Raw genomic sequence first — 13,421 nt, 5'->3', positions numbered from 1 at the left:
AATCACATAAACATTTCTCAGTATTCAATTACAATCCCATACCAAAAAAAAAAAAAAAAAAAAAAAAAAAATCAGAAAATGCATTAAAAAAAATCGCTGAATTATGCAGAGACATATCTTTAATTTTCTGTCAAATAATTTGAAATAGGAGAAAAATTCACATGACCCATTAAGCATAATTCCAAGTTCATCATAGTTAACTCAAAAACAATTAGGACAGCCATACATATATGTCCAAGAATCAGTAGACAGTAGTTCTTAATGAATAAAGGAACAGTGTAGTTGAAGAAGTCCAAGAAATTTCAATAATACATTATTTGAAAAAGAACTTTGTTTTATTTAAGGAAAATTCTTTAAAATATTTTAAGTAACAATATATCCAATGAGAGAGTGGGCATCAAAACAGCAATACAAACAATTTTCTATTCAACAAATAGCTGTCAGAAAACCGAAAGTGTCTCATTACTTCATTGGCTTCCCCACCATCAAAAGCAGTCTTTTATAAAATCATTGGGCACAGGAAAAATAAATAAATAAACAAATATATTTCCCAACTAAGAAAAGTCACATCTAGACAGCTAAAGCCCGTTCGGTATATGCGTTTAAAAACTGAAAATTGTTGTATAAAAACATGTGTGGAAATATGTATGAATTAAAAAATGTATTAAAATACGTATAATATTGTTTAAAAACTAAAAATTGTTGTTTGAAAACACAAACCAAACACCCCTTAACTTGCTATCTAAACAACAGACTACTTCATTGATAAGATCTTCCACAGTCTGCCCAACTGTGAATTTATTTCTTGAAGAACATCCAACTTGAAAAGATAAATGCACAGCTTTGTAAGTTAAAATACTGCTTTTCTAACCGATTTACTCACTTCCATGTTGCATCTTTGGTGGCTTTGTCAAGTTTGAGACAGTTGTAGGACTAACAATGTATATATCCAATGCATGAAATACATCATCCATACTGAAAACCTAAATTCAAATTCACATGCTTCGAGGAAATATGTATCTTTCCATTTATCAGAAAGATAAAGCCGTAGTGAAATTTTATATCTAAACAATAGTTTAAATGTGGTAGCAAGGAAATAACTTTGAGGTAAAATTATTTAGTACACCTTGTCCGTTACTCCTTACTATCACATAAAAATAGACCTCACATGTGGATCCCTATGCATGAGTCCCACATTTATGTGAAAGAAAGGAATGGTACACAAGGTCTGGAATATTTCTTCCAACTATGAGACATTTGGGTGTAGTGGGGAAAAAGGGGTAACTCTACTTTCTTTCCTGTCATTCTCTTTCCATGTGGACAACTACAGTCTGCAGACTAGTGCATTAACATGGGGCAACTCCACTATGAGTTTGTCAATTTCCAGTGGGCCTTCAAACCACCTCTAGCATATTCATCAATTCAGTTCAAAAGAAAACAAAGAAAGATAACGATCTTACTACTTTAGTCCAGAGATGACAACATTCAAGTCTGCAAAGTAAGCCTTTAAAATGAGGCTCATCACTAACTTCTCCCCATTAAGGTTTCTTAGAATTAAACTGGTTAAAGCATACAGATTTAGATCACTGATTAAATTACAAAAAAGATATATGCCTAGGCCCCTTCTGGCTGGATAAAAGGGTTGGCAATCTCATCTGTGCCGTCTGTCGGGGACACAAGCATTACAGCGGTTCCCCTGCAAACCTGCAGCACGATAACTCACCATCAAAGATTGTTTACCTCCAAAAAGAAAACAAAATTGAAAGAACAAAAATCATTGAAGATTGTTTAAAGTTTTTGCTAGTGTCTTTCTCTTCCTCACATATATTCAGGAAAATAATGACTTAAATTATTTCCTTTCACCACCCAATATTTAAATTCAATGCTCTAACATTGTAATAGGTGCTATTTTTTTCTCAAATTTGAGTGACCAGTCACTGATCCAGCCTTTTATTTTTCCTCATATAATGCAGTATTGAATAAAAAGCTGCTAGATTGAGCTTTTCTCTTTCTTAATGCAACAATGAATAGAAAAGTGCAACAGTGAATTTTTCTCTTTCTTAATGACTCAGAATCCATGTTACTGTTACCGGCATTCTCTTTTTGGTACAAACTTCAGAACAAAAAGCAAGCAAGTTGGGAAGCCAGTTATATTGAAAACGATAGGGCACTCATCAAATAATTCACAAGAGCACAAAAGAATCTTGAAAAGTATTGATGTACATTATTAAAACACGTCCTATTGAATCATACCACTTTAAAGAGATTCCCAGCAATTCAAAGATGTCTTGTCTTGTACCAAGTAATGCCAATGGCAGCTCATTATTACATTATAGAGAATTGTGCCAAAAACTTAAGTTACTTGCAGTCAGTAGGCTTTCACAAGAAAGGTGGCTTCAAGCAGTATCAGAAAAATATTTATTGGGCATCATGTTTGGACCCTATAATTCAAGTCTCTATGACAAAAATATCTTCTATGCAACTACCTTACAGTAAAAAAATTGATATGATAGTTATGAGGTTGATCTAATGGTATTGGGCAGTTCAAAATCTCACTGTCATTTAACCAATTCAAACTTGTGAGAATAAGTAAAAGGGCAAGCTTTTTCCATATTAAATGGTCTAGCAAATTCAAAAGATGATGATTTTCATCATAAATAAGTTAGAAAGCGTGCCAAGATGTCTTTTAACAGCAATATTCACAATCCATGCTTTGGGTTACTCACTGACATGATAGATGCTTATATTCATGAACAAATGCATATACTGGAAGAGAACATACTATTAGGCCCAGGCGCCTGGTTTGATCAGTAGTCTTCAGTGGATCATCAGCATCTGCAGAACAAGGGAAAAATATTCCAAGTTAATTTGTCTAGAAACTTCAAAAAGTTGTATAAATTACAGTATATCACTACAAGGCCACTTGGCAAAGATAAGGCAAATATATAAAGGTGCTTGACATTTACAATCGAAAAAAACAACACTACATGATACAAAAGAAGTCCAGAAATGAATTCAAGAAAATACACGTCCAATGTGGGTTGCTTTTAGGCTTTTTGGCTTTTTGGCTCTCTTATTGACTACTTGACATTGATTACTGTCTAAAACTGTTCAAATTAGAACAGATTGCTATCATTGTTCAACAGCTGCAGGTTAGTACAAACCTTCAGGAAGATGCTAAATGTGGGTGCCTACATGCATATGAACTAAGTACTGATAACTACTACAATCTTCTGCATTATGGAAATTTCTTCATACAGCTGCAAACAACTGGCACCTAGGCCTTCTAGATCCCTGTTATCTAGCCATCAAATTTGTGAGACTTCTGAATCAGTGAAGTGTCAGATACATGTGACTCTACATCTTCTAATAAAGGTAGCCATCAAACTGTTTAAATGGAACTTTTTTTTTGATAGGTAAACTGTTTAAATGGAACTTTACTTTTTACTTTTTAGACGATAACAATTTGAAAGCATGTAACTTAGCATATTACACCTTTAATCAAATATAATCATTTGGAGTCAAATTGAGCTAATGAAGGCAAGGCCAAAACTCACTCTCCCTTTTTTAATGGTAAAAGCCCATCTGAACTACAAGGCCTTGACATTTGGAATAGTCAAGCTGCCCAAATACCCGAAAATGATAGGATAGAACATGAAGTCTCACCATGGTGGTTCACCCCATATGGTGTCTCACCACTTGAATCAATGGGATTTGCAAAATGTCACAATTAAGCAAAGAGGCTCATATCTTTTAATTGGCATTCACTACCTGTTAGCCGTCTAAATAAAAACTAAACAGAACACTAAAGGATAGGCCAAAGATCATGTTCCTTGCGTTTTGGTAGGTTATAGGCACACAGTAGCCTTTATTTATTTATTTTAATACTGTTTATTTCAATATGCCTTGTATATAAAGTAGGACAATCCATGATAGGGCAGTGCAGCATCAAGATTGATAGTGCATCATCCATTTTTGCATGGTTTGGTTAGCATTTCCAATATTATCTAGAAGAAGAAATTACATTGAAATGTAAACATAATGCTTCTTGTCTCTTTTTTCACCTTTTGTTTAAAGTCTTACTTCTTTTGGTTTATGTATTTAATGTTATCCACCACTCAAATATAATAAAAGAATTAAATCAGTTAGCTCTAGTAACTCTTGCAAATGTAAAAGATTTCAACCATTGTCTAACCAAAATATGTAAAAGAAGGGTGACACCTATCAATCCTGACAAGATGGTTCCCTATCATAGTTTATCATTTTTTTTTATAAGTCCTATCATAGTTTATCCTTATAAAATAAACTTTGTTTTTTTAAACTAGTAAATTACATACGAACTCAGCTGGCCTTAAACTCATGACCTCACCCTCCACCTTACTCTTACATGGGGAAGAGGTATCATTCCAACTAGTGTTAATTGGCAAATCAAACTTAAAGTTCTCCTTGTATGCTTACTTTTGTTAGAAACAATGAACATTTTTTAGGTACTTAGACTCTGCAGTCACTTCAATTCTTATGGTGTGTGCCTGAACTTCATCACTCTCCACATTGTTATCACCCATCACTGTTCTGGTTGACTCTAAAATTTACTCAATGAATATATCCTTTTATAAGAAAGAGCTAAATAATCTCCATATGGCAAAAGCCCCCCCGTAACAAATGGCCATGGAACTCAACAGGGATCATGTTTAAAGTGACCAAATTACATAACAAATGGCTCATGTAACTCGAACAAAATGTATTAGCATATTTATATATAAAAAATAAATAAAAGGATCTAGATTTCAAAGAATTAAGAACCAGAAGCACAAACAGCAATAGAAAGAGCATACATACCTAAAGCTAAATAAATCTAATGTCATTCTGTTGCTATTAAATCATATGGGAAGAAAAGGAATTTGAAAGTTTCCATCAGTGAATTCATCATAGCTTTTGTTCCTTCCTGTATTCTCTTGACAATTGGGTGCAGATTGTAACAACGTATCTTAATTTGAGATCATCTTGAGCACTTATCACATGAAGCATAAATCTTAGTTACATTAAAATGTGACACCCTACAATGGAATTCAGTTCTCTCTTGTGCTGGAGAGAAGTCACCTACATTTTGGATAGTGCTCCATCCAGCATGGGAAGGAACAGGAGGAAAAAAAAAGCCATCATGTCTCATGCAAGTCCCACTTAGGGCCCTGTGAAGTGAAACATGATGTTCCAACATCCAATGTAATGTTATATTTGTTTTTCTTTTGTAATTCGCTCTCTTGGGTTGAGACAACTGGTATCTGAAATTAAAGGACTCATGTTGTGCACAATGCATGGTTGATATGACATCAATGATATAGAAGATTAGCTCAGGTATCAAATCTGATGCAAGATTATTTAGAACTCAACACCATAATGATACTTATCTTTTGTGCTTTGATTTATAATGATTTTAACAGACAATCATGGCTCAGTCGAAGAGTCAGGGAATAAAGTTAAGGATTTCTGTAAGCTTAGTTGAACAAAAGGAACATAAAACTGACAATGATCAGCATGGCAACATCAATGACTTTTAGGTTAACTAGACCTCCGGGTGTTTCCAACGAAGACATAATTGCCCTCCCAAACTTGAAATGTATCAAAAAAATGATCAGCATGGCAACTTTGATTAGTTTTCCATTCTAAAGAATGATAATATTAGGAAGATTTAATATTAACATTATCTTTCCCACTAAGCATGGATGAATAAATATTCAAAAAGATCAAAATACAACCATGACCAATAGTTTGAACTGATGCATCAAAACCACAGAGCTAACTAGTTACACCCACACACACACACACACACAGAGTCATAACAACTGCCAGTAAGCCATGAAGTTACAGCCTCTCAAAAATTTATGGCTTCATCCAAAAAAAAGTTTAATAACTGATCAAATCCTACCACAACCATTTGATCAGTTTGAACATAAGCATTAAAACCATACACACACACACAATCTCATAAGCAATTGTCAGTAAGCCATGAAGTAACTACCTCTCAAAAACTCTACAGCTTCATCCAAAACAAGGTTTAGTAACTGATCATATCCTTTTAGAGTCCCTGTCACTGCAACCCAAAAAAGAAAAAAGAAAAAAAGTTACATAGTCATACTTGATCAGTAATGACAATATTTCATTTAATTATAGACCCAACATAGTTGCTGTTTGATATATATTGTCAACATTCAGAGCATCGTAAACCCTGGTAAAAGGAATCCAATAAAGAAAAGTTAAATGTAAAAGGAATCCAACAGGGTCCAATCCATTATAATGACCCCAAAAAAACTACCCTAAAGAACTAGGATTGATAAGGTCAATTTTAGTCAACATGGTGGCTCTTTCTGCTTTCAAGAGTCACTGCCATAATCAAACACAAGATTTACAACTTCCCATATTCCATAGAAAAAACTTCCATAGTTAAAATCACTCTAGTTTCTGCTTTCAGAAGCCAAAAATTGCTAGTGTTGAAGCTCTCAAAAGCAATAAACATATTTCATATTCCTAATGAAACTAAGTTATGTGGATAGATATCCTATTGGGTTCAAATACTTTCACATTGAATACCTATTTAAACCACATCTCTAAGTTATTAAATTTGGTATGCAAAAATTTCTTTTTTAATTATAATTTTATTCTCTTGCCCAAGTGATGTGTTGCGGGTTTGAGTTTGGTAATCAGCTAGAGCTCATTGGCATATGCTATTCAGTTTTATACACATAATTAACTCAAAAAATGAAAGTTATGTAACAATAACCTTGTCTACCACCAGTGAGCTTGACTTGGACACCTTTGTCCACAAACTTTGCCAAGTCCAAAACTGTTTCTTTCCTGCTTCCTGACTATAACAAAATCACCCATCAATATATATGTATATATATAAGCAACCCCAATATAAAATTCCAACAAATCTAAAACTGAAAAAAACACAACATAGAGGAGAGAGAAACTTACCATATCTTAAACTTGGGTTTTCTCAACTAACTCTTTTAAGATTATTCTGTGTCAACAAAATAAGACAACCTTAAAAACCAAACCCAAGTGAGGAAAAAAGCAATTCAATAAAAGGGTTATCAAGAAAATATTAAAATTGCATATGAGAGACAAAGATACAAGTTGGGTTTTGATGAAGAATTGGGTTTAGTGGCTTTGGACTATAAAAAATAAAAAAGTTTGTGTTTGTGTGTGAGTGAAGAGTGCATATATAAAAGAAAACTGTACCTTAAATGAGACTCTGGGAATGAAGAGTTGTAAAGGGAAAGAGCAAAAAGAGAGAGAAAGAGTGCCCTTGATTTTCTGTGATCCTTTCCCGCTTTTGATTTGCAGCAAGACGCAAATGTTGAAAGTGAAGAAAACAGAAATAAGTTTTGGGGGATATAGAAGTATGGGCTACAAGCAAAAGCCCTTTGTTGCTTGGCCCAATAGAGAATGGGATCTGGATTTTTGAGCACCTAGGTTAAAGTGCTAATAAACCCACAAAAAATCTGATCCAATAAAGGAAGGGGGAAGTCGAGAGAGAGAGAGAGAGAGAGGAAGCCAAAAATGCTAACTAGGGTTATAGATTATCTATTGTATTATTTTCATTTTTTATAGAAGAAAAGAGAAGGGTTTGCAGGTAGGATTGTAAATGAGTCGAGTTTCAAGTTTAGCTTGTAAAAAAATCTAAAAACTTGAGCTAGACTTGATTAATAAATCAAGCCAAACTTAAGCTCAATATCAAACTTTTGAGCTCAAGATCCAACCTAAGTATACTATCGAGCCAAATTCAAGTTGTTTATGAATAAACAAAATGAATGAGTTTTTTATCGAGTCAAACTCAAGCTGTTTATAAATAATTAGTTCATTTACAGGCGTGGTTATTGTCTCGACAACACTTAAACCCTTATAATGCTTTATGATATGGGACCTATTGAACACTAATGGGTTTCATCATTACTCGAACCCGCAACTTCCAAATTCGCACATATAGTATCAGTTTATCCAAAAATATACAAAACTGGGTGTTGCTCCTTATATGAAGAGAATAAAAAATTGGAACGACAAACCGTTTAGTATCTTCCACTTTTTACCCAATTACCCCTGCTTTTATTACACACATTGACTTTATTTGTGAACCCACATAAGAGGACATTTCCGTACTTTAACCGAAAGCCCAGGGCTACACCAATAAAACATAGCCCACTATATATATTTCCTGTGTGATGCCCTAGTTTTTCCTTCGCAGCAGCAGCCGTAAGAGCAAGGCTTTGGAGCTTAGAGAGAGAGAGAGAGAGAGAGAGTCCAAAGCTGCAAAAATGGTGGACAAGGGCAGCAAAGGAAGAAAGGAAGAGGTTGTCACCAGAGAGTACACCATCAACCTCCACAAACGCCTTCATGGATGGTAACACAACCCTCTCTCTCTATGTATAAGTGTTTGTGTTTCTGTAAGTTTGTGTTACATCATTTTTGTGCTTGTTAATGTGTTAGATCTGATTTAAGTATGATTAGATTTAATGGGTCAAAGCAGTTTTTTTGGTTATTGCTTTGGTGCATGTTGAAACCTTTTTTTTTTTTTTTTTTTTTTTTTATTTACTAGTAGAAAAAAAGGTTGTTTCTTTTGACTCAATTGGGTTTCATTTGGATTGCTGAGAATTAAGTGAATAAAAAATACATTAAATTTTGCAAATATGGGTTATGGATTTTGGATTTAATGTATTATGAGGTATAAATATCTGATGTCAATGATACACAGTCTCTGTTTATTATGATGGGACATGTTTGCACTAGAAACTAGTATATTCTAGGTGTGAAAGGAATTTATATTGTTTAGAGTGTTGCTGGGATTATATGATTTTTGTAGATTGGTGACTTGTATCATCCATTGAAAAATCATGAATCTTTGAAGGTTTTATCTATTGAAATGGGAAGTATACATGAACTTCTTAGTGTGATAATGTGTTGTTATCTGACTGATTCTCCTTTATCAAGGTTAAACTGTGCACTGAATCATGATACCTGACTGCTTAATGTATTGCGGTGGTATATTTTGAATATAATTGGAGATACATAGGTATTGTAGAGATGCAAAGAGATGTATTGTTATGTTCTGCAAGGAATATTGACATACCTTTCACTGACATAAAGGTAGTGATGCTTCTGAATCATGTTTGTAGTCTTGGGTCCCTTTCCTTTCCTGTTCTGAACTAAGTAAGTTGGATTACATATGAATTGGTTGATTAGGCCCCTAGGGTAAATTTTAGGGTATCTATAAGCGTATAAGTACAATGTGGGTAGCATTTGGAATACTGTTCACTGTTGTCCAAAATTTTTGAATACCATGTCAAGCAGATCCTTGACAAAGTGCTTGGAGGTGCACCTTGCCAATTCTTAGGGAGTGTAAGGAGTTGTTGAATTCCTTTCTTTTCTCCTGAGTATACACATCACAAAAAGTTGGCTGTCATTTTGGTACATATGTAGATAGTCAGCTGCCATGTGGCTAGAAGTAACCCTAAAGAGCTTAAGCTCTTGTGTTAGTTCCACTTAGAAACTCTGATCTTATAAAAGATGCCATTCTAGACTCTACAAGGCTTTATCTGTTTCTTAAAATCTTTTATGTTTTACCAACTCACTGCTCTCTCTGTCCTTGCTGTTGTTGATTCTTTGATGTATCCTAGTTAGCTAATGCATTGTATTTTGGACACCTCTAAGTAACCTTTCCACATTTTTCCAATACCATGTGCAGCACTTTCAAGAAGAAGGCTCCAAAGGCCATAAAGGAAATCAGGAAGTTTGCCCAAAAGGCTATGGGAACAACTGACGTCAGGGTGGATGTTAAGCTTAACAAGCATGTCTGGAGCCGTGGGATTAGGAGTGTGCCAAGGAGAGTTCGTGTCCGCATTGCCCGTAAGAGAAATGACGAAGAAGACGCAAAGGAGGAATTCTTCTCACTAGTCACTGTTGCAGAGATCCCTCCAGAGGGCTTAAAGGGATTGGGCACCAAGGTCATTGAGGAAGAAGATTAAACTAGCCTACTTCCCTAGGTCATAGTTAGGTTGCTCCAATTTTGGCTACACTTGTTTCAGAGATTTTTTTTTTTTGGTTTGGCTTTGGATTTTCTTGGGACCATCTCCAGTGGAGAGAGAAGCATTATGGAATTTTATTTGATCTACTTATTCACCCTGTTCAAGTTGTCAGTCTTTCAATGAGAACTTATAAATTGTGTTATGATGTGAAACATAGTTTATGTTATATTCCCGTGGCCTCTGCTTCTGAATTTGTAGCCAAATGCAAATGCTGTATTACTGTGATGTGTTGAAGATAATGGAGTCTAGGACTGGTTATATTTGTTAAAATGTTAATCCATCGTGTTACAGCATTAGGCTGCCGTTTGTAGCCTGTAGTATGCAACTGATGTCTCCATCTCACAATGGTCTCACATTGTGTTATATAGCCCGTTGGGACCAACAATTTGTGACGAGCGTATACATGTATTGCATGAGATACCTTGCACACATAAGAGGTGGTTGTGGTTCCTTTCTTTTGTTCCCTGTTTCATCAGCCACTTTAAAGGATATGACCAGCCTTTAGTCATTTTGGCTAGGCTAAAGGTGCTTTGAACTCCTATCTAGAAACCCAAGAATTGTGCAACACCTATCAGTTTAGATGTTAGTATAGTTGTCAGTATCATATGATACGCGATACGTATCGTATTGTGTATAAAAAGTTTCGTATCGTAAGTGCTCATGAATTGTCCGATACATAGGTGCGTATTGTATGAATCATATCGTGTCAGTGAATCGTACGTATCGTACGATACATAGACATGTGGGTTTAAAATGAGTTTTTTTGTTAAAATTTGTGATTTTATTTTATTTAAACAAGTTGTTAGACTTTGTTAATACAAAATTATTAGGAAACTTAATTGAGTCTAATGAAATAGCAAATCCATGAGTTTTTTTCCTCCCTTCTCTTTCTCCTACAAAATTTGGACTATACTCATCAGACTCACTTTTATATGTGTAAATTAATTTTTTATGCTATTAATAATGTATTAAATGAAAATATAATTATTTTTTATTTTGTTATTATTATTTTGAGTCTAAAAAGCTAGAATGCCAAGAAAAAATATAAAGAAAAAATATAAAGAAAAAATTAGAAAAAATAAAAAAACCAAAAAAAAGAAGAAATAAATGTCGATAACAATAAAAAAAACGTCTATGAAAAAATAATTTTACAAAATACTGAATGTGATGATAACATTGACTTAAATGAAGTTGATTAGCCAAGATAATGAAAATATATTATTATTTTGGTTCATATATCATGTATTACTTTTGAGTTTAATCAATTTGAATATGCATGTTATAAACATAAGTTAATTTGATTTATTTAGTTAGCTTTGTTAAATTTTATTACATAAGTAATGATTAAATTAGTCATTAGTTGAATATATTTTAAATTTATAATGAATATACTTTTTATATATGTATATCTATAATTATTTTATAATTTTATTAGGTGTTTATGTATCTTACGATACAAGATTCGATACAATACACGATACAAAAAAAAATCAAAAATCAATTCATGATACGATTCACGATTTGACAACTATGAATGTTAGATATATACATTATTGGTCATGAACAGGTTAAATATTTGTAAACTTCATTTGTTTCGATGTAAATGTAATTGGGATGTAAATGTCATTGGGTAGGAGTAGGACATATTAGATCTTATATATTGTATTAAATAAAAATTTATTTTAAAAAAAAAAAAGCCTTGGTGTACCAAATCATCATCAAATGGTGATATAGGTATGTGGATTCCAAGTAATTTTCCGGAGTAATGATTGCTTATATCACATAATAGTCGATTCCATGAAAATACTTTTTTTTTTTTTCTTGAGAATCAAGACTAATTTTAATCAAGCAAAAACTAGCCTACATCTGCAAACAAAATACACTCAATATCAAGAGGAACTGATTCCATCCGCACAATATAATCCTATACTATAGCCTTAAACTATGGGTTGTAGACCAACTTTGTGGAACATTGGATTGGAAGTCGTCAAAACTATTGAAACAATGTTCCCTCCTCACTTCAATGGTGTATTTTATTGAAGGGAATGCCGTTAGCTCATTCTACTTTTATAGATAAAATTTGAAGATTGCTTTGTTAAGGTATTTTTCTCTCTCATTTTCCTTTTTATTTTTTTTTGGTTTGCATTTTCCATTTCTGGCATTGTAGTTTTGTGCCAAAATCTTAGCTTGGATTAGTTTGGGTCTGTATTTGTGCTGGGTGACCTGTGCAGATAGCATCAGTTACTTCCGTGAGTTTTGGTTTTCTTACACCCATTTTCACATGGGTTAGTTAGTTTATATCTAATAAAGAATCAATTCATAATTCTAAGTTTTTAATTAGATAGACTAAACTTGCATTTTAGTCTTTTTTATTATTAATTGATTAAATTCTGGACTTGAGCTAAAACAAATTGGTACATTTGAAGTTTTTGTGGAGAATTACGTTGTCTCATAGAAAAGCCTGTGAATTGATCCAATCTCTTGGGTTAGAATATCAAATTAGAGTTATATTCATTCTAAAAAAGCAATTAGTCAAATAAAGCCTACTTTCAAGTTTGAAACTAAGGTCCAATGATCTCAATCCTGCAGATCAAGAAATTGTAGTTTCCACCGGGTTGGTTGAAATGAATTCACCAAAAAGTAATGAAGATAGACCAATTATGCAGCATTGAGGAACTTAGATAATTCTAATAGCAGAGAGAGGAATAGGAAAGAGAGAGAATTTTGGGAATAGAAAATTCTAATAAGGGGTGGTTTACTGCATGCTGAGGTAGTGAGGTCTCAAACTTAAGCTGACTTTAGTAAGGGAAGGTGTAACTGTAGTTAAATTGCACAATAGTAATAAAGAAATAAAAAGAGCAATATTTAATCATTTGAGTTTAATGCGCGTGTACCATGACAAGTAGCTCGACAAAGGTAACTACTGGTGTAGTCCAAATTCCAAAAATTGACTATTTTTTTTGGGGGGGAACTGAGATGAACTGACTCCTTCAAGTCTTCATAGCACAAGGTCTCCACCAGTTTGCTGGATTCTCTCTCTCTCTCTCTCTCTCTCTCTCTAAAACTCTAAACCCTCACTCTTTTGCTGGGTTGTCTAAAAAAAAAAAAAAAAAAAATCCCAGATTTACAACTAAAAAAAAATCTGCAAAAAAAAAAAAAAACCCAACAATACCACAGCCAACTCACTGAACCATCAAATTATAGCCTCACCAAACTATCACCTCCAACACCACCACCGCCCAAAACCCCAGACCGGAAAGCAAAAACAAAGAAACAAGAAAAACGAAATCGTGAGAAGAGGAAGCATTCAACTCACGAGATGGGAGCAGCGGCAAGCAG

General features: G+C 33.7%; 2 protein-coding genes across 2 annotated transcripts; one reads left to right on the top strand and one right to left on the bottom strand.

Moving 5' to 3' along the window:
- Nucleotides 1–1,370: 1,370 nt before the first annotated feature.
- Nucleotides 1,371–7,439, bottom strand: LOC115983163 (sm-like protein LSM7). Its single transcript, XM_031105789.1, has 6 exons — nt 7,243–7,439; nt 6,976–7,021; nt 6,779–6,863; nt 6,020–6,091; nt 2,783–2,835; nt 1,371–1,704 (listed from the first exon to the last, which is right to left on the bottom strand). The coding sequence occupies exons 2-6, from the start codon at nt 6,976–6,978 to the stop codon at nt 1,615–1,617; spliced, it is 303 nt and encodes a 100-aa protein (XP_030961649.1). The 5' UTR covers nt 6,979–7,021; nt 7,243–7,439; the 3' UTR covers nt 1,371–1,614.
- A 785-nt stretch (nt 7,440–8,224) lies between these two features.
- Nucleotides 8,225–10,336, top strand: LOC115987818 (60S ribosomal protein L31). The gene is made up of 2 exons (XM_031111427.1): nt 8,225–8,401; nt 9,743–10,336. The coding sequence occupies exons 1-2, from the start codon at nt 8,316–8,318 to the stop codon at nt 10,020–10,022; spliced, it is 366 nt and encodes a 121-aa protein (XP_030967287.1). The 5' UTR covers nt 8,225–8,315; the 3' UTR covers nt 10,023–10,336.
- The last annotated feature ends 3,085 nt before the right edge of the window (nt 10,337–13,421 follow it).

This window comes from Quercus lobata, chromosome 4 (assembly GCF_001633185.2).
Source record: "Quercus lobata isolate SW786 chromosome 4, ValleyOak3.0 Primary Assembly, whole genome shotgun sequence".
Taxonomy (NCBI): domain Eukaryota; kingdom Viridiplantae; phylum Streptophyta; class Magnoliopsida; order Fagales; family Fagaceae; genus Quercus; species Quercus lobata.
The sequence above is the reverse complement of the archived record's forward strand: the minus strand, read 5'-3'. Positions and strand labels throughout refer to the sequence as shown.

Coding starts and splice junctions, on each gene's coding strand:
- LOC115983163 (XM_031105789.1), bottom strand. Junction 6,092..6,778: donor GCTCACTGGTGGTAGACAAG/GTTATTGTTACA, acceptor TTTGGGTTGCAG/TGACAGGGACTCTAAAAGGA. Junction 1,705..2,782: donor CCAGGCGCCTGGGCCTAATA/GTATGTTCTCTT, acceptor ATCGTGCTGCAG/GTTTGCAGGGGAACCGCTGT.
- LOC115987818 (XM_031111427.1), top strand. CDS start 8,316: ATGGTGGACAAGGGCAGCAAAGGAAGAAAGGAAGAGGTTGTCACCAGA. Junction 8,402..9,742: donor CACAAACGCCTTCATGGATG/GTAACACAACCC, acceptor TACCATGTGCAG/CACTTTCAAGAAGAAGGCTC.